This window comes from Alternaria hordeiaustralica (genome assembly GCF_023758085.1).
Source record: "Alternaria hordeiaustralica strain BMP 2776 chromosome Unknown scaffold_1, whole genome shotgun sequence".
NCBI lineage: Eukaryota > Fungi > Ascomycota > Dothideomycetes > Pleosporales > Pleosporaceae > Alternaria > Alternaria hordeiaustralica.
Genome location: NW_026056773.1, coordinates 3,885,436 through 3,909,542, shown reverse-complemented (window position 1 = coordinate 3,909,542; position 24,107 = coordinate 3,885,436). Strand labels below are relative to the sequence as shown.

Below are 24,107 nucleotides of genomic sequence, written 5' to 3'. Positions count from 1 at the left end.
TGCCTTCACCGCTTGATTTGTCAAGTGAGGGATATCCGACGAAGTGCTATATCCCTCACTTGACAAATCAAGCGGTGAAGGCACACCGTCTGCATCTAGTGGAACCGGACACCGATTGGACACTCGGACATGGCTACTTATCGCCACTGTTATCCCCAAATGCTCTCTCTCTCTATCTTTCTCACAAGTGACAGCCAAAGCGAATGTGACAAGACCAGACAACAAGCGCAAAGCAGAACTCCTACCCACCTAGTCTATCACAAACTTAGGGGACAGGCATTAGCATTCAGTAAGGAAACGGTTGTATAAACATAGATGAGATGGTTTTGCCTGATAGGTCTTAAGATGGAAGATAGCTAGGTCTTCTAATTTCAATACTATGCCCGAGTATTCACTACACTGCGAGTAGACTGCGTTGAAGCCGATACCTTCGTACGACCCAATCCACTTAGTTGCTTAGGTAGGCAACTACGTGGATTGACTCGTACGATGGTATAGGGTCAATCACCATGAGCTCCGTCCCAGTCTGCTCGAGGTGGACGCTTGTGGCGGTTCTGATGACACAATGATCATTTGAAACATGTGAATGATCAAATGATCATTTTGTCATCGGAACCGTCACAGGCGTCCACCTAGTCAATACTCGGATATGGCATACCCATGCCACTGCCATCCATCCCCCAAAAACTCTCTCTTACTTACAAGAACACGCTACAGCGAAAATTGAAGAGACCAGCAGAAGCAAAAGCAGAAATCCCACCCACCTCGTCTATCACAAACTCCAGAGAACCAAAAAAAAGCCATCCAACTCCACAGATACTGCTGAAATGAAAGACATTCACCACCCAAACTTCTCAACCTGAACATCGACATCCCTCCCGCTCCATATCAACTCCGCACACGTATTCCGTACATCCCTGACCAACCCATCAGGTCCACTAACCACAACACCAGTCCTCGAATTCCCATGTTCATCCTCCTCTTCAACCCACTCCCTCACAATACCACCCGCATCCGGCCGCCCGGCAAGTGCCGTCGGCGGCGTGATGAGAACATCTAACCCCCAATCTTCTAGTTCTTTCAGTTTATCCTCTGGAATCCAGAGGCGGTGGTCAAGCGAATGCGTTATCCAGAGTAATTTTACTTTTCTCTTGGATCTGAGAGTGGATTCGGGGTCGGTGGGGGAGGGTTGCAAAAGGGCGTAGAGGAGGGGGTAGGCGACTGCTATGCCGGATCCGCCGGCGATGAGGATGGCTGTTGAGGAGGATTCTAGGAGGTCGAGGGCGTGGGATGAGCCGTAGGGGCCGTCGAGACGGATGCGGAGTTGTGTTGTTGGATTTGGCGAGGCGCGGGCGTGGCGGAGGAGGCTGTGTGTGAAACCTGGTTCTGACTGGGCGCGGATGAGGAGGGAGAACCAGGCGTGTTTTCCTTGGCCGTCTTGCGTTGATGTTGTTGGGGCGGCGGAGAAGATGGTGAATGGGTGGGATTGGATGCCGTGTTTGCGGGAGAGAGATGGCACGGAGATAAAGATGTGTTCGTTTGGTTTCCAGCCTTGTGTCATGTTCTTGGCTAGGACCGCAGATTCTTTCGTCTCAACTTCCCAGTTTGCGGAGAGCAAAAGGGTTTCGTCGTCTTCGAGGGTTTCTAGTGTTGCAGGGTGGGTGCTGGATTTCAACCACATACGGTAGACTAGTCGGTCGACGAGGAAGATGGCGAGGGAAATGCCAACGTACGGCCGTGAGGTGTGGTGATGGAACCATAGGAACACCAATCCAGCGACTTGAAGTACGATGTGCAGGGCTAGGAAGATCTCATACCACCTCTTCCGGAAGCTGCCCAGGCTGGTGAAGTAGATCAACTCATACGCGATGAGCGCGGCTAAACCCAACAGCACAACGCGGTTGAATATGAATCTCGCCAGCGTAAACCCCAGATGCCTCAACATGCCATACCACACAGCGACCATGCCGAGGAAATGCAAGAACGCTTCCAGACACACGAGCTCTCCTACCCTCCTATGGAAGATGTTCAGACTCTCATACGAGTATCCCGTCAACAACTTTATCGGTTGGTTCTTCGCAGCGAGGACGTATAGAAGGGGTAGATTCGTGATGAAAATGATTCCGCATCGATCGGCAAAGACGAAGAGGTACATGAACGAGAGCGGCATGCGGTAGAGATTGTAGAAGATGTTCAGGCCAACCCAGGCGAGGACGAGCAGCGAGACGGCGTTGGTAGGCAGTGTTTTGTTGACAAGAGGTATGGGTCGAGGTTGGTATTGCAGCACGGACTTGAGCAAGTAGTAAGGACGCCATACTACAGATCTCGTCACGCGCCGGGGTTGCTGCGAAGGAAGAAGAGGGCTCGTTTCATCGGCATCGTTTATTTTCTTCGCGGCGGTGGTATCGGGGGGCGTCGCATTCCCTTCAATAGTACTACTCGAGCTACTCCACGCCTCTGCCTCTTCTTCATGTGTCGTCTCATCATCCCCCTTCGTTGTACTGACTCTGCGCCTCTTCCGCCGGTGCAGCACGATCTTCTCGCCCCAATGCCACACAGTGAAAACCAGCAGCACGCCCATGAGCACCAAGTTGTATGTGTTTAAAAACCTCCGGCTGAACAGTATGGCTTCGACGAGTTTGCGGAACCGCGGGTCTTTGCCAGGATCGTCCGGATCGACAAGGTCGCCTCCGCCGGCGGCTCTGAAGGCGTCATAGTCGTGCGCCCACCACGGGGCTTCAGTCGATGCTGTCGCTGTTAGAGCGAAGCGGAGGGCATCGCGTAACCATGGCGGTGTCGCTTCCATGGTGAGGGTTGGGCATGTGGAGAGGAGGATGTCTGGGAGAGTAGCGGCATGTCAGATGGAGTAGTGTTCCAGAGTTTCCCCACATGTACTCGCGTCATCTCACGCGCGTGCGTGCGCGGGTTGTCAGGTGCGGCCGATAAGCTTATCGGGTCCTGCCGAGGCACGCGTAGCTTCATTGAGATGCGATGCAGTTCCATGCCGAATGCGATGGAAATGGGATCGCGATTCTCTAGTACGCATGCCAGAATGGTATCGAAGAATTAGTGCGTAGTACAACCCATTTTCGAGTGCTAAACTAAGTTTGGTATTCTGCGTCACACAGCTCCTCGTAGAAACCCGCATGCACTAACAAATGTGTTCAAGGCGATTTCAATCATCTCATCTCATACAAGGAAAAAACTAAACAGGTCTAGAGCCTACATCAACGCCAGGTCACCTATCTTGTAGGTTTTTATGATAATGTAGGCATCGGGCCTGTTCGGGTTTTTTAGTTGACGTGATCTGCTTCCTTTCATCTATCCTACAAACATCTATTTGTTCGTCCACTTGGCCTGCTCCTTCGCCGCAAAAGCAGCCATACCAATCTTCTGATCCTGGCTTCCAAACAGACCATGGAACACTCTCCTCTCATACTCTACACCCTCCCTAATACCAAGTTCCTGGCTCTTGTTCACAACCTCCTTGGCTGCCTTGACAGCGATCTGGCTGTACCCTGCAATCTTCTCTGCCGTCTTGATCGCACCGCTAACACACTCCTCGGGCGTCTCGAACACCTTGGCAACAAGGCCCCAGTCGCTTGCTTGTTGCGCGGTGATGTTGTCGCCTGTGAGGATGACTTCCATGGCTCTTGACTTTCCAATTGCCTTGGTAAGGCGCTGCGAGCCACCTGCACCGGGTATGACGCCTAGCTTGATCTCGGGTTGTCCGAACACGGCCTTGGGCCCCGCGTACATGATGTCTCCCATCATGGCGAGCTCACAGCCTCCGCCTAGCGCATATCCGTTGACGGCGGTGATGAGCGGCTTCTTGAGGAATGTGACTAGGTCGGACCAGGACTCTATGAAGTCCTTGCCGTATGCGTCGCTGAAGGTAAGGTCCTTCATCTCTTTGATGTCGGCACCGGCTGCGAATGCCTTTTCCGATCCGGTGAGGACGATGGCGCCGATAGATTTTGAGGCTTGGAAGTCGCGGAGGGCTTGGTTGATCTCGAGGATGAGCGGGGTGGAGAGGGCGTTGAGGGCTTTGGGACGGTTGATCTGGACTTGAGGTTGTTAGTCCAGACACATCTCGTCAGGGGTATATGATAGTAGTTGAATAGAAGGTGGTAACATACTCAAACCAACACCAGGTCGAGCCACCGACACAAGCAAATGCTCGAATGACCTCTCTGTCGCATATCCCCTCGCAAGTCTAGGTAGACCCGTTGACCGGAATTGAGAGGCGACCCTCGGTGTTGATCGTAATGCCTGCATGTTGAGTGTGTACAATTGAGCTTTGACTACGAGTCCAGCTCAGGCAACATGTGTTTACATCGAAAGAGAGTAGGTAGAGCTCAAGCTTCAAGAAGTGGGTAGCATCGGCACCTCGGTAAAGGCGCGCCCGCCAAAAGCTGCCCGTACCAACATCCCACTTCGACGCGACTAGCGGCCCTCGCTACCTTGGTCCTAGCGCGTCCTGGGCGGGCGCCGGCGATCTAAGCCCCAGCCTTGCGACGCATCTCAACTTTTTGACACGATTCCCTCAACAAGCCGTCGCCTCCGCATTCACCCACCCACGCCTTCCTACGCGGCGCACCCACTCCACCCCTCGGCCATCACCACACACCCTCCCACCCCCGCCGCGACGCAACCATGGACTCGCCCGAGCCGGATACCCCTTTCAGCGCCGTCACAGCACAAACAACAAAGTACGGGCGCCTGTTCCAGACGTACCTCGACAAGTCAACGCCCTACACACCCTACCGATGGGGCGGCACAGCGACGCTCTTCCTGCTCTTCGGCCTGCGCATCTTCTTCGCCCAGGGCTGGTACATCGTCGCATACTCGCTCGGCATCTACCTGCTGAACCTCTTCCTCGCCTTCCTGTCGCCCAAATTCGACCCCGCGCTCGAGCAAGATGAGGGCATGGAGGACGGCAATGCGAGCGGCTTGCCCACCAAGGAGGATCAGGAGTTCAGGCCGTTTGTCCGCAGGCTGCCCGAGTTCAAGTTCTGGTACTCGACTACCAAGGCGATTGCTATTGGCTTCTTCTGCAGCTGGTTTGAGATTTTCAACTTGCCCGTCTTCTGGCCCGTGTTGGTCGTTTACTGGTTGATTCTTTTTGGCTTGACGAGTAAGTTGATTCTGGCATGTGCGTATGGGTTCTAGGCTGACATTGGTGTAGTGCGACGACAGATTCAACACATGATCAAGTACCGCTACGTCCCCTTCACCGTTGGAAAGACTCGGTACCAGAACGCCAACTAAGTCGGTTCGATCGACCGACCGTCTGCTTTCACTTCGTCGGATAACGGTCTGGAACTTTGGGAAGGTTGCCATCAACGGCTGTTTTTGGGCATGGGCGTCTTTTTCCGGTCCGCGATAGACTTCGAGCTTCATACTTCGCAACTCGGGGTTGCTCTAGGGAGGGGGTGCTGCCACGATAACGCGTTGGATGTTATATCATGTGTACACGTAGCAGGAAAAGCCAAGAAGCTTATATCTTTAATATCAGGAAAATGTACTATGCACGCATGCACAGGTGAATAAATGTGCAAAGAGGGGATTCTAGGTATCTGGGAACAACTACTGATGTGGAAAACAACTTTGGGACAAGGAAAAGAACGACAAGCAGCCACCGATGCTACAAGACAAGGCAATCAAAAGAAAGAGAAGAAGAAACCCTTACTCCATACGCAAAGCAGGAGCCTCAAGCTTCAACTCCGCCAAACTTGTCTTCCGCAACCCCACCTTGACATCCTCGCGCTCAATCCCCACCTCCTTTGTGCAAATCCACGTAGAAGCATACATATTAACCCTACAATCATCAGTCAGTAAGTACGTCTTCAGGACATCCAAGGGGTAACATACCGATCAATACAGCTCCCCGGCACCCTAACAGCCACCCTCTTAACCGCGAACCCACACTCGCCAAACACCTTGATATACCACGGTTCCAAGCCCGCAGACCGGAGCATAACCCGTCCTTTTACCTTCAACGCGCGGTTGAGCGCCCGGATCTGTTTGAGTGCTTGTTGGCCGCTCGGTGGGAACCAATCCATGCTATCCATCACCACGACAATGGTCAGTGTACCGGGTCGCATCCTCGTAATGACTTCGGAGATCTCGTCTGTGTGGATGCGGAGACCGTTGAAGGCATTGGGTTTACTGAGTTTGATGTGCGATTTCGGGGAGAGGTATGTGGGGTGGGAGGTTGGCGTGTAGTGGCCCAGGAGGGTGAGGAGGTAGTAGTGGTTTGATGTGGAGAGGAGCGTGGTGTTGATGACGGGTTCAAAGGTGTTGAGCACGTATTCGTAAATCGCATTTCCAGAACTCGATTTCAGCGCGTCGTCGGACGGCTCTTCATGGAACGCCATGTAATCTGCTGCTGCATCTGATTTAGGCACCGACGCTGTCTTTGTCTCGTCAAAGTCGTCGGTTTTCTTGAAATCAGCTTCGATGACGGCGCGTTGGGCGGGGGGCACGCCGAGCGCTTTCCAGAGCCACTTCTCGTTGCCGAGGATGGCCCAGGTGAGGATCTTGGAGTGGAGAACGGTCTTGATGGAGCGTTGCCAGATTTCTCGTTGTTCGTTGAGAGTGGAGGCTGTGCAGAGTTTTTGGACGTCCGAGGTCATGCCTAGGAGGTGGAAGAGCCAGCCTGCGATGGAGAGGGCGTTGCCGGAACCGCCGGAGTAGTAGAGGCCTTTTGACGAGGAAGAGGAGAATACAGAGGGCCCGTTGTGCAGCCAGAACTGGAAGGCTTCGGATGAGAGATGGGGGCTGAGCTTCTGGATTAGGAGGTTGTGGAAGTCGGGGTGCTTGCCTTCGCCGAAGAGCTTCCAGACGTCTTGGTAGGGGAGCGCGGTGAAGGCGGCGACTTTGAGCTCGAGGAGGTGGTTTTGCGATGGGTTGAGGTCGACGGCGTGGACGCGGCGGCAGTTCTCGAGACAGAAGGCGAGGATGTTGTCGCCGGCTGATCCGATTGCTAGGACGACGTCGTTTGAAGTTGGCTTGAGGAGGCGCATGTCTGCTACGTCGTCTTCCCAGGTGAACGCGTAGATGTACGAGTCGTTGAAGCGAGTGTGTTTGGGCAGAGAAGAGTCGTAGTGAATACGCCAGTGGTGGTTTTGGTACCATGTTGCCGGGAGTGGGAGGCTGGATTGTAGGTTCACCACTGCCGACTCGTAGGCCTTTGAGTGGACTTCGACGTCAGTCTGCGTAGCTCCTGTCTGGAGGTCGAGAGCCGTAAGGTAAGGCGATTCGGTAGCAGCGGCATCAATCTCAGCAAGCTTTTGTGTGGACGCGCCATGGTCTTTTGAGCAACCGAGCCAGATGAAGTATGGGAGCTTGATACCAGTGCCGAAGAAGTTGTTGCGAGCGTTGATACTAAGGACTGTGCCAAAGCGGTACTCCAGGTAGTCCTACGAATTGTTAGAAACTGCGCTTGTATCATGGAGGTTTTGCATACTCGTCGCGCAGGCTCAAGGTTGACGCGGTCAATCTCAAACCATGTCCGCCAGAACACACGTGAAATCCACATGCAGTGGCGATCAATAGCACCACCCATGTAGTTTCTGCCCATGAAGTCGACCTGGTTCTGCACGTAGAAGTCGACGACACCGATAACGCCGTTGGGGCTCATCAAGCTATCGATCGAGTCGATGACAGGGTAGAACTCGGGGATCATGCTGAGAGCATAGCTCATAGTGACAAGCTCAGCACCACCAGCATCCGCATTCTCGTCGAGATCGCGAACAGTTTGCTCTTTGGAGATCATTTCCTTGCGTTCGTATGCTTGCGGTTCGTGTTCGTGGAGACGGAAGGCACGCGCATCTTGGCAGATGACCTTGACGTTTGTCCAGCCGAGACGGGCGAACCTTTTTCGCGCCATCTCGCAGAGGGACGGGGAGAGATCGACGACATCTACGTGTGTCAGAGACGCTTTCGTGGGCTGAGTTCTTCTGACTTACAGACTGCACGAAAGAAGCTTGCCACAGGAACGAAGGCATTCATCTGTTCAACACTGACAATTAGTCAGCAAGACAATATTGGTATCGACTACCGGGTACTTACTTATGGCCAGTTCCTCCGCCAATCTGCGATCATTAGCACATCGACCGTAATCCAAGCCTACTATCACGTACATCAACCCAGACTGGTCTTTGCGAGATTAGACCCGATTCGGTACGGTGCTTCAGCTGCGCAGCGACCAGTCCCAGCATATCCTCACGACCTCGAAGAAGCTTCAGCCGGGTAGCGTCGTAGACGTCGGCTTGAGCTTTATAAAAGCTTTCCTGTTCATTTGGTCAGACGTATTCCAAGTTTTGTCCCTTCTTCAAACGTACCAAAGCATCTTGTTGGCTTCCAGATCCGTCTCCAGTATGAGGCTTCAAGAAGCACCCATAGATGAACTTGAGGTATGCTTCGAACGTGCTCGGCGCCTGATCTTTGCTCTTCGGTCTGAACGCCAGAGCAAACACCACCGTAAGGAAAACACCAACGAGACACAGCGTAACCGTAAGTTGGTGAAACGGGTCACTTGGAACAAAATTTGAGAGAGCCTGCATAGTTGCGACTTCACAACAAGACAGTAGAAGCAGTGATCAAGAGAGGAGAGGGGAGAACGACAACAAAACAAAAGCAACCCCACAAACACAATGGAGGGGTTATATGAGCCCTCATATTGAGTGCCCCAAGCATCATTCCGACTTCGGTTCGGTCATCATACATACCCGCATGCCCCAATAGACAAGGTCACCCCGCTGCGCAGCCTGGCGTACGGCTTCGTCCTCGTGTCTCGCGTCACCTAGCAGCCAATGACCCTCACCACATGTTCTGAAGATCGCTCAAACAGCGCCCAGACAGCCTACCAGAGTAACCTACCTCCCTTACTATCAGCATTACGGAACTGCCCTGAGTAGACTACCGCACAACCGCTAGAGGCGGCTATGCAGGGTCCTAATAGAACCGAAAGTATCTCCAGATCTTGAATAGCAAGAGTCTAGAGAGGGAACAAAGACGTCAGTCCGACCTATCGGGTGGTGGTGTTGTTGCGCGTGGGTGAGACGTGCCTGGCATGTTGGTGTTGAGACGGGGATGGTTGAGGTTGCTGTTGGTGGGGTCGGCGGCCAATCAGAGGGGAAGAGGGAGGGCGTGCCAGAATGCAGGGACGTCGAACGCATGGAAGGAGCGCGACTGTGGCTCGGCGTTGTTTCCTACATGCAAGTCACTTTGAGCTGTCGGGTGCGAGTGATGATCCCGGACGATGTCGGCAGCTGCCAGCCTTGCGCGGGCGGGTTGGCTGGGTGTGAGACGTGAGGGCGCACTGGACACTCCGGCGAACCACCTTGAAGGTATTGTAATCATCTTGTATACCAAAGTACATCTTCAATGACCATGTTGAACCAAGACTAGGCCGCAGTCTAAATCAGAGGCTCATTCTCTTCTTCGCCATGCGTGAGACTTGAGGCGCGGCTATACCACCTGGTAAGCTCATAGAATTGTTGTATCAGCGAGGTGCCTCTTCAATACACCTGAAGGTCAGAGCCAACTCGCTGTCGCTGAGCTTGTTCTTCTTCCATGCGCGTTTGCTTTAAAACTCTTGCGTCGCCGGTTGGTGGATGTGCCGGCTGACCTCCATGTGCCACTGGTGTTAGATCAAGCAGAAGTCTTTGACCAGCGCTGTGGCTCACCAGTATAAAGCGTGATTGTAGGATGGAGAGCGAATGTCAGCAACGGAAGAGGTATTTCCGGTACGTTATTCGCTTACGTCGTAACGATGCCATCTTTGTATCGTCCTAAAACTTACATATCGCCACGTTGGTGACGGCTTTAAAGAGTTGTGTTGTGCGAGATGCAAGTGTATCGAAATTCTGTAAGTATTTGCTATCGGTATCGTGGTAGGACTCGAACCCTCAGACTGGTCAATTTCAAGACCCTCAACCATCACCTATATCAGTATTCCAAGGTTGAGGTAAACGTACTGTAGGATGTCTGAATATCTCGACGCCATGTGCTACTATATTCAAGTCAACCCACAACAAATAACTGAAACCCGACCCTTGTTGTTCATAATCGTCATTTCCGCTATGGTACTATGCTGAAGGTCTAAGTATTATTACAAGCCTGGCATGAAAGTGCACGCATGCAAGCGGCCACACCACCACCCAACTACACCTTAGGCGTAGAAGTTGACTGTGTCCTTCTTCTTTGCCTGTACCTCAGCGATAGCATCGACGTAGTGCTCGTGGCTGATCTTCTGGTGACCGGTCCGGAGAGCAATCATACCAGCCTCGACACAAACAGCCTTCAACTGCGCACCACCGAACTCGTCAGTGCTGCGAGCCAACTCTTGCCAGTTGACAGCGTCGTCGACAGTCATCTTCCGCGAGTGGATACGCATAATCTGTGCGCGGGCCTCCTCATTTGGTAGCGGGAACTCGATCTTCCTGTCCAGACGTCCAGAACGAAGCAGAGCGGGGTCCAAGACATCGACTCGGTTCGTCGCGGCAAGAACCTTAACACGGTCATCGGAGGCGAAACCGTCCAGCTGGTTCAGCAGCTCCAACATAGTTCGCTGCACCTCCCTATCTCCGGACTTCTCGGAATCGAAACGCTTTGTACCGACGGCATCCAATTCGTCGATGAAGATGATTGAAGGTGCCTTCTCTTTCGCCAGGGCGAAGCAGTCACGGACCAACTTCGCACCATCTCCAATGAACATTTGTACGAGCTGTGGGCCGGCGAGCTTGAGGAATGTGGCGTCGGTTTGGGCAGCGCAGGCTCGGGCGAGAAGGGTCTTTCCGGTTCCGGGGGGACCGTACATCAGTGCACCTACGATCGTTAGCACATGTCTAGAGATGAGCACATGAGTTGCTTACCCTTCGGCGCCTTGATACCAATCTTCTTAAAACGCTCAGCCTCCTTCATGGGCCATACTACAGCCTCGACCAGCTCTTCAATCTGCTTGTCAAGACCTCCAACATCGGTATACTTCTCAGTTGGCTTTTCGTCGACTTCCATAGCCTTCACCCGACTGTCGTACTCTGCGGGTAGGGTATCGAGGACGAGATATGAGTCCTTATTCACACCAATGAGATCACCGGGCTTCAGCTTCTCATGGTCTACTAGACCGATGAGAGGCAAGAAGATGGTTTGCCGAGTTGAGGTCTTGATGACCGCCGACTTGCCAACGCGGGTGGCGTCCAGGTCAATGTTTGCTCCCTCCTCAGCCGCCTCTTCTGTGACGTCAAGATCAAGAATCTCGACAACGTTTCCGACGAGGTATGGTAGTTGCCTATAAGATATCAGTGTGTTGTCCACGAAGTCGCCTCAGTCCAGCGCTGCGGGGTGACAGCAAGCACGTCAACGACATACCTGTTGTTCTCGATCTTCTCTAGGTTGTCCTTGATCTTCTCGTTCATAGAAGCCTTCTCGTGTGTGAGCCGTTGGAACTCGCTCTTCATGATGCGCATGTCGTTCTCCAGTAACCGTTTGCGCGCGACGATGTCTCGTGTGCTTGAGTTGAGGATCTCTTCGTCGAGCTGCTCCTCCTCTGGTTCCGCATCCTGCATCTCTGCATCGCCATCAGCCTTCTTTCCGTCCTTGCCTCCGTCTTTCTTGTCGTCGTCCTTCTTCTCTTCCTTCTCGTGGCGCTCAAGGTCGTCGAGATCTTCGAGTGTGGACATGGTGGCGGTGTTGTGAGAGCGACGTTACGCGGTGTGGGGTGATAGAGATGACTGGGTCGGTGCAAGAGTGATGGTGGTGAATGACGCCGACAAAGAGGTTGTTGTGGTGCGGCGGTGATGTGGAGCTGTAGAGGCAGCTATGGATTACGAAGGTACGCACCAGTGCACGGTGAGAGACCCTAGCTCCGATTGTCTTGGCGTCTGTGAACGCCGATCCGTCGCGCGCAACAACGCGCGATAGATGGGAAGTGTCATTCTGTCAGTCTGCAGCTTGATCAAGGAAACTGCGATGGTACTAGAGGGTAAATGTAGAGATCATGCGGTTCTATACGAAAGGACCTGTTCGAACACCCGCCCGCAGGTATGGACAAGATTCAACACGTGTGATATTAGTACGATGATGCTGAGTAGGTTCAGTTTGCTAAGCAACAATGATAGTGTTTAATCGAGATGTTTCATGTGAGGATGAAAGTGATCGCACTGGTGAGGGAAACAGGAAGCAACTGCGATGGGCTTTTAGGTACACACCATCTCGTGTGCGTCAACGCCTACACATGGGTTGGAGCATTCGCATGCAAGCGAGGTGTCTGAACGTCGGTTAATAAATATCTTAGATGCCTACATAGGGCTACTTACTATTCGTTATAGTGGCCTAAAGGCCCTGTTCGAGAATACGTACACGGGCAGTATGGTCGTTGCGCTTGTCGTTGAGGGGACCGCAAAAACCCCGCGATATATTTGTTCGAGTTTTCAAAATCTTCATCCACTCCTCAACGAGGCACCTTGGCCTAATGGTAAGGCGTTGCTTTCCGGTGGCAAAGATTGTGGGTTCGAGTCCCACAGGTGTCGTTCCTTTTGCCGGGGTCATGTCGGCTTCTTTTTGCGTCTTTCTGCATCTTTTTGCCTTCCTTTCCCACCTTGACAGAATTCGCTCTTCGGATCGCAAGGTATGCCAGTGTGGTCAAGCACTGTAATCAACGCTAGCCCAGTTCTAGTATAGTCTTGAACACGGGAGGTTCGCCCAGTCATAGGTTTAAGTTGTGATGCAAAGATCCGAGGTCGTGTTCGGTGGTTAGAGAGCGCCCTTGCCATACTAAGTTCCTGACATCCGAATCTCCTTACCACCAACCCACCACATTCTTTTGTTGCACTACATGCTATTGAGTTTGGTATCTCGTGTGCAGGGATTCTGATTGATTCCCTTTCGTGCTTGATAAATCTGTGTTATGTTTACGGCAAGAGCACTCCGGTGCGCTCATGCCACATCTTTCGCCCGACGTGCCGCGCTTCACCCACCATATCTACAGGTTGGTCGAGACACACCACATTTTTTACAGTACTAACCAAAATGCTAGGCGTCAATTCGCCTGAACTCGTCCTCTGCCATTGATACGGCCAATAAGCAAAGTACGCAAGATGAGAAACAAACAGATGCTCCGCAACAGGAGGAGGTTGAACGGCGGGTTCCAGAAACACCTGGTCTCGACGCCTCCCTTGGTGTAGAGAACATGAACAAAGCCAGGCGACTACACTTTGAGGTTAAGAGACTTGCCCGTGAGCTTGATCAGATATATGGTCGACAACGCATCATCCGGAAAGTAAGCCCATATAGAGTGCGAATTGGGGCTACACCTTTTGCGTTCAACAAGCGCGCCGAATCCGAGACGCACCCTGAAGTCCGAGATGGGAAGATGTTCCTTGTCGATAGACTAATACCAAGCATCTGGTTGCGGGACAATTGTCAATGCAAAGTTTGCACGCATGACGCCACCAAGCAACGACTTCTGGATACATTTTCCATCCCCGAGGACATCTCGATCAAGTCGTACTCGGCTGAAACAAGAGGGTCTGAGACGGTTCACAGAATTGAATGGAGTGATGGACATGAAAGCGAATACTCGGGGCCTTTTCTCTCCCAAGCTACAAACAACGCGAGGTTGAAGGCCGTACAGCGTCAAGCTTTGGTCAACATCAAACCCTGGGACTCATCCATCGCTTCGGACCCACCAAAGACTCTGTATGCTAACGCGATGAATCCTAACACCAACGACCTACTTTTCAGGCTGCGCAGATTCGGATTCTGCTACGTCGATGAGACGCCTTTCGAGAACCCAGAGGCCACGAAGAAGATGCTGGAAAAAATTGCCTTTATTAGGGAAACGCACTACGGCGGCTTCTACGACTTCACGGCCGACCTAGCGAGCAAGGATACCGCATACACCAACATCGCACTAGAAGCACATACAGACACTACCTACTTCTCCGACCCAGCCGGCCTACAGGCTTTCCACCTCCTTTCCCACACCGACGGTGAAGGCGGTGCAAGTCTTCTTGTCGACGGCTTCAAAGCTGCGGACGAACTCTGGCACACGGACCGCAAAGCATATGAGATTCTCTCAACGGTGAATGTTCATGGACACGCCTCAGGCAACGAAGGCATTTCAATACAACCCTACCGTGGCTTCCCCGTCCTCGAGCACGACACTGCTACGGGCGACTTGCTCCGCGTCCGGTGGAACACGTCAGATAGAGCATCTATTGAGCTTCCTATCGAAGAAGTTGAGACATGGTACGACGCAGCTCGCAAGTTCGACGCGATACTCAAGAAGAAGGAGAATGAGTATTGGGAACAGCTTGTGCCGGGTAGAGTGCTCATCTTCGACAACTGGAGGGTGCTGCATGGACGGAGTAGCTTCACAGGGAAGCGCAGGATCTGTGGAGCGTACATCAATAGGGATGATTGGATTAGCAAGTTCAAGATGCGGCATTTTGGAAAAGAGAATGTGCTCAAGGGGTTGGCTGTAAACTAAGGATGGGAGTAAGGGGGTATCAAAGAAATATAAAGTATCGAGATGTCGTGTTACTGCGCGGATATCACTAGTCGTGTTTGTGTGGAACATATTCTCAACGGCCAAAAGTAGTGTGCTGAAACTTGATGTCTGGTTCATCAGAACTTATGTACACCCGCACTATAAGGAAACCATTCTCTTCTCTTGTATCAAACGTTTACCGAGCACCCCTCTCCTGTTCCAGCTCCAACTCAGCCTGGCGGTAGTACTTGGCAGTGTCCACGCCGTGGTAAGGGTGGTTGACAAAGTTTGGCCATGCGAGGATGTGCGAAAATGTGGAGGAGTAACGCGAGTTCCTGTGTGCAACTCCCTGCATGTACTCGGTCATCTCGGTGGTTCCGTAGAGCGACTCGCCCTTCTTGACCTTGTCGACCATCTCGCGCATGTCCATCTCGACCTCACGGCGGTTCTCGCGGGCACCGTAGAAGCGCACTGTCGTGGATGTTAGCATCCAATCCAATCTTCTCTATATCCGGACTGGCTCCACATACTGCATGACCTCGAGTAGACGAAAACGAAGGCTCCGGTAAGACCGACAGCACCGCTCAGTCGCATGATGGGTGCGAAACCGCCCTTGCCGACCATGGAGGGCGAGATCTTCTCCCAGTACATCATCAATCCGGGGCTCAAGGCTCCGAGCGCGGCACCTTGCGCCCAGTCGGACGGACGGGCATACCGAATGACTCGCTTAAAGTGTCTTCATCTGCAGTCAGTACTCGCATGCGTTGGGTATCGTAGAGAAGCGTACGGGTCATTGTCGATGAGCTGCCATGCATTAGCTACCACCACCCATTGCGCACCTTTTCGCGCTGTAATTGACTCACAGGGTACTCTCCAGTGGGGATCTTGTCCGGCACAACGGCCTGGTGCCTGACATAGGCGTCCTGAGCAGACATGGTGGTATTGGGGACTCTACTGCGGAGATGTCTGGGCGGGATCGCGAAGTGAGGTTCACACGGGCGGCAAGTGCCGCATGCGGGCTTTGGCCTAGTGGCTCAGAGCTCCCGCGACGCCATTCTCTCTACTTTTATTTCCTTGGCGCGTCACACCCCATCACCCATCGACCAACTTCGTGCGCCAACAATGCGCGCCGGCCCCTTCACGTGCGCCCAACAACGACACCGATTGCGATCATGGCTATGAAAGTGGACGACATGGAGGACGTCAAGCCCACGGGCTTGTCAATGTCAAATGGCCTCGACGGCGCGTCCGCTGCGCATGCGACCGACTCTTCCAACGCACACGCCCGCCCGACTGTCGCCGACTTGCACGGAGAGAACCATTTCGCGCAGGTAGCGAGGAAGAACTGGCTTACTGCCAAGAAGACACCGAAAGTGCGGCCCGAAGTGGTCAAGAAAGAGCTATGGGACGAGCTGGAGAATGTCGACTTCGCATACTCGTCGCTTCTGATTCTGGAGAACCTACAGCTTCTGGAGAGATACCTGTGGCCTGGATTTACCGAGGATGCGTCGAACTACCACCATCTGCTGTTGGCGCTTATGGTTAATGTCAAGAGGAGGGAGAACCTGGCGTCATGGGGTGAGTTGCTGCAACTCTTAGTATGGACGACATATACTGACATTATATAGACCACTTTGCTAGCAAGCCCGCCGAATTCTCCTCCTTCTTCCGCCGCATACTGTCCATGACCGTCGACCCGTCGCAGCCCAGCAAGATCCGCACACAGCTCGTGTCCTTCGTCATCGGCGCCTTCCAATCACTCGATAGCGGTCTTGTGCGGAAGGAGTGCGCGCCTCTGGTCGGCATATCGATATGGCAGAACCTCCACTCGGACGCCGTGCGCGAACAGTACTTCGAGGAGCACAGCATGTTGCGCAAGGCATGGAGGGCCGCATCCAAGCGATTCGATGCTGGCGACGAAGCACTACAGGCTCGGCTACGATTCGAGCGGTCTTGGATCTACACACTTCTCCTGGACTTCATCGACCGGCTATATAACAGCACTAGCAGGGAAGAGATGAGGGACAACATGGCCTACTGTGAGCGCTTCATGGAGCTTCTGGTAGACCTACAGAGCCAGCTGCCAACAAGGAGATACGTCAACACGCTGCTACAGGACTTGAACATGCTTCCGGCTATTCGATTGTCGCCCATGTACACGGACGAGGATAACGGCCTATTCCGGGACCTTTTCGACTTGCTGAGCCACTTCACCAACTTCCCTATCGAGGATCAGACCGGTCGACAACTGTCAAAGCTGGAGTATGACCAACAACATTACGACACTCTGGCGAAGTTGCAACGGACAGGCTATGCCGCCTTTCAGGAGAAGCTTCAGTTGATGGCCCTGGCGAACTACAGCAGCATCGGAAACCGAGAAGAGCTGGATGGCCATTTGCGCACACTGAGCGACACCGAGCTCGTTGAGCTTTGCTCTCTCATGGGCCTACGAACAGAGTACCCCGCCACGACCTACCTGGTGCGCGACCGAGCTTTCTACATGGAGACCCTGATTGCGCTTGTAGAAAAGCGACCGACCTTCAAAGACAATGTTCGCGAGATGCCCGTATTACCAACAGAGAAGGTCCTGTACGAGACTACCTTCCTGCGAAACGAGTCTTACGACGGATCAAGACCACTCGCTATACCGAAACTCAACCTTCAGTACCTGACCATGGGCGACTTCTTGTGGAGATCCTTCATCCTGTACCGCGCCGAGTCCTTCTACGGTATCCGGAAGGACATGGAGGACGTGGTGAAGCGCGTGAAGCCCAAGGGTAAAGGTGTCAACACCAAGTTCGGTGGCGTTTCCAAGATGTCACTCCCTATCATGAAGCCTGCTATCGTCGACGTAGCACCTTCCAAGGTAGGCGAGCAGCACCCAGCATACGTTCGTGCCGAGATCATATTGGACGTCAGTCGCCTGCAACACCCAGTACGAAGGGATTGGGAACAGCTAAGACCGGATGATGTAGTCTTCCTCCTTGCTGTTGAGGGTAAAGACGACGTTTCCATGCGCAATGGTCACCGCGAGGATGTCACAACTGGAGAACAGCTTGGCTTGCACCGAATGAGATGCGCCCAGGTGGTTCAAGTTCTGGACGACAAAGGCCGGCCTCTGCGCGAACAAGGCCGCGACGACGGCTTTGGACCTCGGGTGCGCCAACGACGACTCCTTGTCAATATCGACGCGAAGCAGTACCAGACCGACATGGACCAAACTGCCGAAGGAAGGCCAGACGTTTACGAGCACATCAACATGATTGTCCGTCGGAGAGGACGGGAAAACAACTTCCTGCCCATTTTAGAATCCATCAAGCGCCTGACCCTCTCAGACATCCCAGCACCATCTTGGCTCCAAGAGGTCTTCCTAGGATATGGTGATCCCGCATCGGCAACGTACAAGCGACTTCCTAACAAACTGAACAAGATAGATTTCCGGGATACCTTCTTGGACTGGCAGCACCTGATCGAGGCAATGCCTGGCAAGTCTATCGAACCCCACGAGGACGCACAGACATCCTTTGGGCCTCCATACGTTGTGGAGTACCCTGCTGCAGGTGAACCAAATATCGCACCTCCTCGAGCATCCAAAAAGCGGCGTCGCGACCAGAAAGTGGTTGCACAACCTCTGCATGAATCGCTTCACGTATCCTCGTACAAACCGCCGAACATGGGACCATACCCTGCAGATGCGCCGAGGCTGAATGCGGTCAGATTTACATCTGCCCAAATTGAAGCTATCACCTCGGGCACACAACCTGGTCTCACGGTAGTGCTCGGACCCCCGGGTACCGGCAAGACGGACGTTGCGACCCAAATTATATCCAATCTATACCACAACTTCCCGGACCAGCGGACTTTGCTCGTCGCGCACAGTAATCAGGCGCTTAACCAGCTTTTCCAAAAGATTACTGCGCTTGACATCGATGAGCGTCATCTTCTGCGTCTGGGTCATGGTGAAGAGGACCTCGAGACTGATGTCAGCTACAGCAAGCATGGACGTGTAGAGTCATTCCTCGAGAGAGGGCAATACTACCTGTCTGAAGTCGATCGGTTGGCGAAGAACTTCAACGCGCCCGGTGCTCATGGTAGCTCGTGCGAGACTGCAGACTACTTCAACCTTGTATATGTGAAGCCAGCATGGACGCAATACTGGGATAGTGTTACAACCGAGGACACAAGCGTTGACCAGATAATCACTGAGTTCCCATTCAGAGACTACTTCTCAAACGCACCGCAGCCTCTCTTCCCTCAAGCAGCAGATCGCGAACAGATTCTTGAGATTGCGCAAGGTTGCTATCGCCATGTCGAGAAGATCTTCACCGAGCTTGAGGACATCCGTCCGTTTGAGATCTTGCGGAACCCGCGGGATAAGGCAAACTATCTGCTGATCAAAGAAGCCCGTATCATTGCCATGACATCGACACATGCTGCCATGCGGAGACAAGAGATTGCTTCGTTAGGCTTCCACTACGACAATGTCATCATGGAAGAAGCCGCTCAGATCACCGAGATCGAGAACTTCATTCCTCTCGCGCTGCAAAACCCCAAGGATGGCGAACTCCCGCTCCAGCGGATCGTTCTCTGCGGTGACCATCTCCAGAACTCACCTGTCATTCAAAACCTCGCTTTCCGCCAGTACGCCAACCTGGAGCAATCCCTCTTCCAACGACTCGTCCGCCTCGGTGTGCCGACTATCATGCTCGACCAGCAAGGTCGTGCTCGCCCGTCCATCGCCGAACTCTACAGGTGGCGCTACCCCTCACTGTCGAACCTGCCCTCCGTCCTGTCCAAACCCGAGTTCCAGGTCGCCAACCCAGGCTTCAAGCACGAGTACCAGTTCATCGACGTCCAGGACTACAAGGGCAAGGGTGAAGACCAACCCACACCGCACTGGATGATCAATCTGGGTGAAGCCGAGTACGCAGTCGCGCTATTCATGTACATGCGTCTACTGGGTTATCCAGCGAGCAAGATCTCCATCTTGACGACGTATGCCGGACAGAAGAGTCTGATTAACGACGTGTTGGGCCACAAGTGCAAGAACAACCCCCTCTTCGGTCGCCCAAAGATTGTTGCGACGGTGGACAAGTACCAGGGTGAGCAGAATGACTGTAAGTACTACCCACCCCCTCCCTAACCTCAATTTGTACTAACATACTCTCAAGACATCATCCTCTCCCTAGTCCGCACCCGCGCAATCGGCTACCTCCGCGACATCCGCCGCCTCACCGTCGCCCTCTCCCGCGCGCGTCTAGGTCTCTACATCCTCGGCCGCCGCTCCGTCTTCGAATCCGTCTTCGAGCTCAAACCCGCCTTCGACATCCTCCTCCAACGCCCCGACAAACTCACGCTCGTCACCGACGAAATGTTCGGCGAAACACAGCGACCTGCCGAACAATCCGGAAATGTGGAAGGTGAAGCCGCGATGCAGGATGTAGAGCATTTGGGCAAATATGTGTATGAGATGACTAAGGCGAAGGTCGAGGCTATGAAGGCGAATGGGGGTGTTATGCCCACGAGGGAGGTTACGATGGGGGAGGTGAATGGTGGGGGCAAGGATGAGGATGAGGATGATGATCGTCCTGAGAATGTGCTTATTCCTGAGGAGGCGCCTGAGGAGTTTGATGATGAAGATGAGGATGATGCTGTGGTGGTTTAGCGTGGAGAACGTGGGCCAAAGCAAAAAGATTTGAAGGTGGTTTGCATGATGTGGGGATGGAAGGATGGGGTATTGCATAAATTGGCGTAATGTTTTTGTGTTTAGTTCTTATTTGACGGGATTGAGATGAGTTGAAGGGTAGATGTAGGGAGTCGAAAGATACCAGATCGATCATCGCCTGAGTGGCATGCACATTTCTGTTCGAGACTTGCTTTGGTATGTGGTGGCGTAGGGTTGTGACGATGTCATGATATGATTACGTTGTATTTTGTCGCTCTACAGAGCCAGCGCTCTCCGCAGGGCCATGAGTGTGTACGAACATCTCTTTGGTGATTTAAGAGACCCGGGGGAGGAGACATCCGAATGTCTTGTAAAAGGTTTTCCAGAAAGAGGACAGGAAGAAGACATTTTCTCTTTTGCGGCTTGTTTTGAGAGAAACCACAGGGTGACTCCGATCATTGGCACTTCACGTAAGTCTTTTTATAAAAGAGCAGGAGAACTTCCATCGTGCTTTTTGGTCCAGATTTGGAGTTTGGAGCTTTTGCGCAGGAAGACGGCATAAAGCTTGTAAACCAGAGTTTTGGTATGCTTGAAGGGAGGGCACAGGAGGAAATGCTCAGATCATTCAAAGCTTGTATTGTCATTTTGATGGACAAGAAAATGTTGTAGTAGTTTTCGTCGAGTTTGAGCGCAAGAAGACAACATCCCGTATTCAAGGTGCACTTTTGGAGAAGACAGAAAGGCGGAGGCCGGCTCATGGTGTGGTCGAACTGAGCTTTAGAAGAATGGGAAGTAGTTTTCGGGTATGCGCTTTTTGAGTTCCTGGCGCAGGAAGACGACATCTAAAAATTGCTTTGCTCCTTTTTGAGAAAGAAGGCAGGAAGCCTCAGACCATGGCATAGACTTGGCGCCTCTTTTGGTAAATTAAAAGTAGTTTGCAGATAAGAGAACAATGGTTGACGAAGAGAGGATGTGTTTATATATGCGTTTCCGTCTAGCGCATTCGTGGTATAGATTAGCAAGCTGTGGACAGGGTTTATGTCTCTCTTTTATAGCGATTTGGAAGTAAGCGCGAAGTGTGTGAGAAAACGCAGGACAGCGCACGCCACCATTCAGTAATGATACGGCCTTTTCAGTGTTTTGAAAGGAAGGCTTTGGTTCAGAGAAAAGACATACGGCAGATTGTTAACTCTTTTCGAATATGAATTTGGTAACGGAGGAAGATTCCGGCCCATCGAAGTTGAACAAGGAGTTTTTGGGTAAACTCAGAAGAGTGCGGTAGATGGAAGAAGAGAAGGAGCAAAGCTGGAGACTGTTTATATACCTAGGTATGGTAGTCGCCGTCGTACTGCACACGTCTCTCATAACCCAGCCGATGCTGTATTTTGGAGGTACTTTTCATCTTGTGTGAGTGAGTCGAGAACAGCGCCGGCAACCATCCCAGTGTTGCTTTAGGTTTTTGGTCCTGCGGATTAAGGCTTTGCTGCAGGAAGTCAGACATCCAAGATCTTCTTGTAGTTTTTGACCAAGGCTTTGGGGAAAGAAGAGAGCACTCAGTCTCATGAGCGGCGACTGCATCCGTTTTGGAGAATACGAAGAACTGTGTGGATGGAAGAAGAGCGAGGAGGAGTGCATGTAGTCGTGTATATACCGTAGCCCTGCTACTAGCTAGTACAAAGATGTTACATGTAGGCCTGGAGAAATACTTGGGTGCAGAGAAGCAGCATGGCGCTTGACTTATCGTTTTTTGATATTAGAGGCGGAGACGGGGCAGGAAACTGGTCTCATGACGGAGACACTTGTTGATTTTAGTGTGTAGGAAGAAGGTTCTTGAGCATGAGAGAACAGGAGACAGCGAGGCAAGTGGCTATTTATATATCCATCTCCACACCATCAGTCAGCATAGCGACTCTCACATAATGCGTGTTTGTAGCTTTTTGAGTTTTTGAAGCTGCAGACGCAGAACCTGTCGCGCTGAGAACATGGTACGTCGCTATACTACCTTTTTTGTTCGATACATCATGCGGGAATTTGACAAGCCGTGCGTTCATGTCATATATTCCTGTCGATTTCAGACAGCAGGACAAGCTCTCAAGTCATAATGGTGAGGGGTTGCATTTTGGAGAGGCGAAGCACTGCAGAACATGGCTCGAAACTTGTTTCGTTTTTGAAGTATAAAATGGTATGATGAAGAAGTGAAGAGTAGACTCAATGGAGACGAGGTTTTATACACTACGCCTGGTACGCCAAGTCACATCAAAGAGTCGCCGAAGTTTGAGGCGACCGAACGACTGCTTAGAATAACGAAGATACGCGAAGGCGTTTTGAGAAGACGAGGGACAGCGTGCCATGTAATTGTAGAATTGCATTTTTAAAGGAACAGGCTGGCGTGATGGAGGAGATAATAACATTCCACCAAGTTAAGGTTTTTATGCACGAGAGCTAAGATGCTAAGTCATATCGAACAGTGTCTGAAGTTTGAGACGACCGGAAAATTTGGTGGAAATCATCGGGGAATCAGAATACCAATTTGGAAGAAGAGCGCACAGCAGATCATTCTTTAGCGCTCTTCGTTTTTTGCGTCCTTCAGATAATAGAGTATGGTAGTATAGGAGAGGAGAGGAGAGTTGACCAGCGCAAGGTTTTATATACGGCACCAAGCACTGGAGACAGGAAGTCTATTCGTATCTCTGGCCAGAGAGACAGAAGATATGAGAACTGGTGAAATATTGTTTCAGTCTTCCGACGAACGCAGACATTTTCCTGCTCTGATGTCTTTTGATTGCAGGCTTTTGCAATTAGGGTCTTGTAATAGTGGCAGCAAAACCGCCGCCCCCAACATCAAACTGGATCCCAGTCGTTTTGGGAATGTAAGCAATGTGGTTGTCTAAAGAAGATAATGTTTTCAGACGCAGACGGCGGTGCTTATGTATTCGTTGCTTGCCGATCAGGAACAGCACCATGTGGATCTTGCGAGCTGTCTTTTTCGGAGCCTCGAAGCAACAGGCGGCAACGTGTAGCAGCTGATCCTAATATTTTGGTGGAAACGCGAGGAAGGCAGACTCGCACATGTCGTCGATATTGCAATATTTTTAGTAAAGAAGAGAAGCTCTGGTAGATGAGGAGTCAAAGCGGCCAACTGTCGCAGTTTATATATCCACAGCCGGACCATCTCAACACATGCAGAGCATGCTCGTACTCTTTGTGATGTTCTGAGATGAGAGCGCGAAGGACGAACTCGCACATAGTTTGGTAGGCGATCGATTTTGAGTACGCAAGTGGGAAACTGGTACTTGGGTAATAGAGGAGGCTCGATGCCGGGATTTATGTGACCGCAGTGTGGCGTTCGGAGAACATAAACACAATGTATTGTATTTTGAGCCCAGAAGCATGGATGTTGGTGTAAAGGGCTTTTGGTCTTTTGATATGAACACGCGGAGAGCAGACACGCACATGGCGACCTACACTTTGACTTTTGATAGTTTTCAGAACGATTGTAGATGAAGAGAGAAAGTGACTGGAAGTTGTGCTTTTATACAAGCCGAAGTCTTGCTTGCCTAGAACCTCGATCGGTACATTCTGCTATTGAGGAACAGAAACATCACAGTATCTACACATACTTCTTGATCTTTTGGTACAAAGTTGCGAAGTGCAGACGCAGACAACACATCAACCCAGAATTGTAGGCTTTTTTTTTGGATTTTGGGTCAAAGACTGGTAGATGAAGTGTAGAAGTGCGCACACGTCATTCTTCATGATAGCGCATTTTCGCCTTTTTTCTTCAAAACACACCTAGTATGGTGGAAGAGTCTCAATCGGCTGGGAGAGACATGTACAGGTTTTGTTTGGATTTTGATGTTCTGTCTGGATGGAAGAAGACATCAAAAGCAATTTCGAGCTTTTTGGAGTGCGCTCCACGCTGGAGGACTGCCACATCAGTTG

General features: G+C 52.0%; 8 protein-coding genes and 1 non-coding gene across 9 annotated transcripts; 4 read left to right on the top strand and 5 right to left on the bottom strand.

Moving 5' to 3' along the window:
- Nucleotides 1-838: 838 nt before the first annotated feature.
- On the bottom strand, nucleotides 839-2,806 carry J4E84_001260 (uncharacterized protein; the record flags this gene model as incomplete). The annotated part of the gene is made up of 1 exon (XM_049383893.1): nucleotides 839-2,806. The coding sequence occupies one exon, from the start codon at nucleotides 2,804-2,806 to the stop codon at nucleotides 839-841; it is 1,968 nt and encodes a 655-aa protein (XP_049249411.1).
- A 530-nt stretch (nucleotides 2,807-3,336) lies between these two features.
- Nucleotides 3,337-4,278, bottom strand: ECHS1 (putative enoyl-CoA hydratase, mitochondrial; the record flags this gene model as incomplete). The annotated part of the gene is made up of 2 exons (XM_049383892.1): nucleotides 3,337-4,067; nucleotides 4,140-4,278. 2 exons carry the CDS (start codon nucleotides 4,276-4,278, stop codon nucleotides 3,337-3,339), a joined length of 870 nt encoding a protein of 289 aa, XP_049249410.1.
- Nucleotides 4,279-4,656: 378 nt separating this feature from the next.
- J4E84_001258 (uncharacterized protein) lies at nucleotides 4,657-5,271 on the top strand (the record flags this gene model as incomplete). The annotated part of the gene is made up of 2 exons (XM_049383891.1): nucleotides 4,657-5,137; nucleotides 5,189-5,271. 2 exons carry the CDS (start codon nucleotides 4,657-4,659, stop codon nucleotides 5,269-5,271), a joined length of 564 nt encoding a protein of 187 aa, XP_049249409.1.
- Nucleotides 5,272-5,688: 417 nt separating this feature from the next.
- On the bottom strand, nucleotides 5,689-7,894 carry J4E84_001257 (uncharacterized protein; the record flags this gene model as incomplete). Its single annotated transcript, XM_049383890.1, has 3 exons — nucleotides 5,689-5,821; nucleotides 5,875-7,424; nucleotides 7,472-7,894. The coding sequence occupies 3 exons, from the start codon at nucleotides 7,892-7,894 to the stop codon at nucleotides 5,689-5,691; spliced, it is 2,106 nt and encodes a 701-aa protein (XP_049249408.1).
- A 2,286-nt stretch (nucleotides 7,895-10,180) lies between these two features.
- On the bottom strand, nucleotides 10,181-11,690 carry RPT5 (26S proteasome regulatory subunit 6A; the record flags this gene model as incomplete). The annotated part of the gene is made up of 3 exons (XM_049383889.1): nucleotides 10,181-10,836; nucleotides 10,884-11,299; nucleotides 11,380-11,690. 3 exons carry the CDS (start codon nucleotides 11,688-11,690, stop codon nucleotides 10,181-10,183), a joined length of 1,383 nt encoding a protein of 460 aa, XP_049249407.1.
- A 777-nt stretch (nucleotides 11,691-12,467) lies between these two features.
- Nucleotides 12,468-12,539, top strand: J4E84_001255. Its single transcript has one exon. It is a non-coding gene; the product is annotated as a tRNA-Arg (tRNA).
- Nucleotides 12,540-12,947: 408 nt separating this feature from the next.
- J4E84_001254 (uncharacterized protein) lies at nucleotides 12,948-14,500 on the top strand (the record flags this gene model as incomplete). The annotated part of the gene is made up of 2 exons (XM_049383888.1): nucleotides 12,948-12,968; nucleotides 13,046-14,500. 2 exons carry the CDS (start codon nucleotides 12,948-12,950, stop codon nucleotides 14,498-14,500), a joined length of 1,476 nt encoding a protein of 491 aa, XP_049249406.1.
- A 196-nt stretch (nucleotides 14,501-14,696) lies between these two features.
- Nucleotides 14,697-15,435, bottom strand: J4E84_001253 (uncharacterized protein; the record flags this gene model as incomplete). The annotated part of the gene is made up of 4 exons (XM_049383887.1): nucleotides 14,697-14,971; nucleotides 15,031-15,236; nucleotides 15,288-15,304; nucleotides 15,364-15,435. The coding sequence occupies 4 exons, from the start codon at nucleotides 15,433-15,435 to the stop codon at nucleotides 14,697-14,699; spliced, it is 570 nt and encodes a 189-aa protein (XP_049249405.1).
- A 237-nt stretch (nucleotides 15,436-15,672) lies between these two features.
- Nucleotides 15,673-20,165, top strand: J4E84_001252 (uncharacterized protein; the record flags this gene model as incomplete). Its single annotated transcript, XM_049383886.1, has 3 exons — nucleotides 15,673-16,078; nucleotides 16,129-19,617; nucleotides 19,672-20,165. The coding sequence occupies 3 exons, from the start codon at nucleotides 15,673-15,675 to the stop codon at nucleotides 20,163-20,165; spliced, it is 4,389 nt and encodes a 1,462-aa protein (XP_049249404.1).
- Between the last annotated feature and the right edge of the window lie 3,942 nt (nucleotides 20,166-24,107).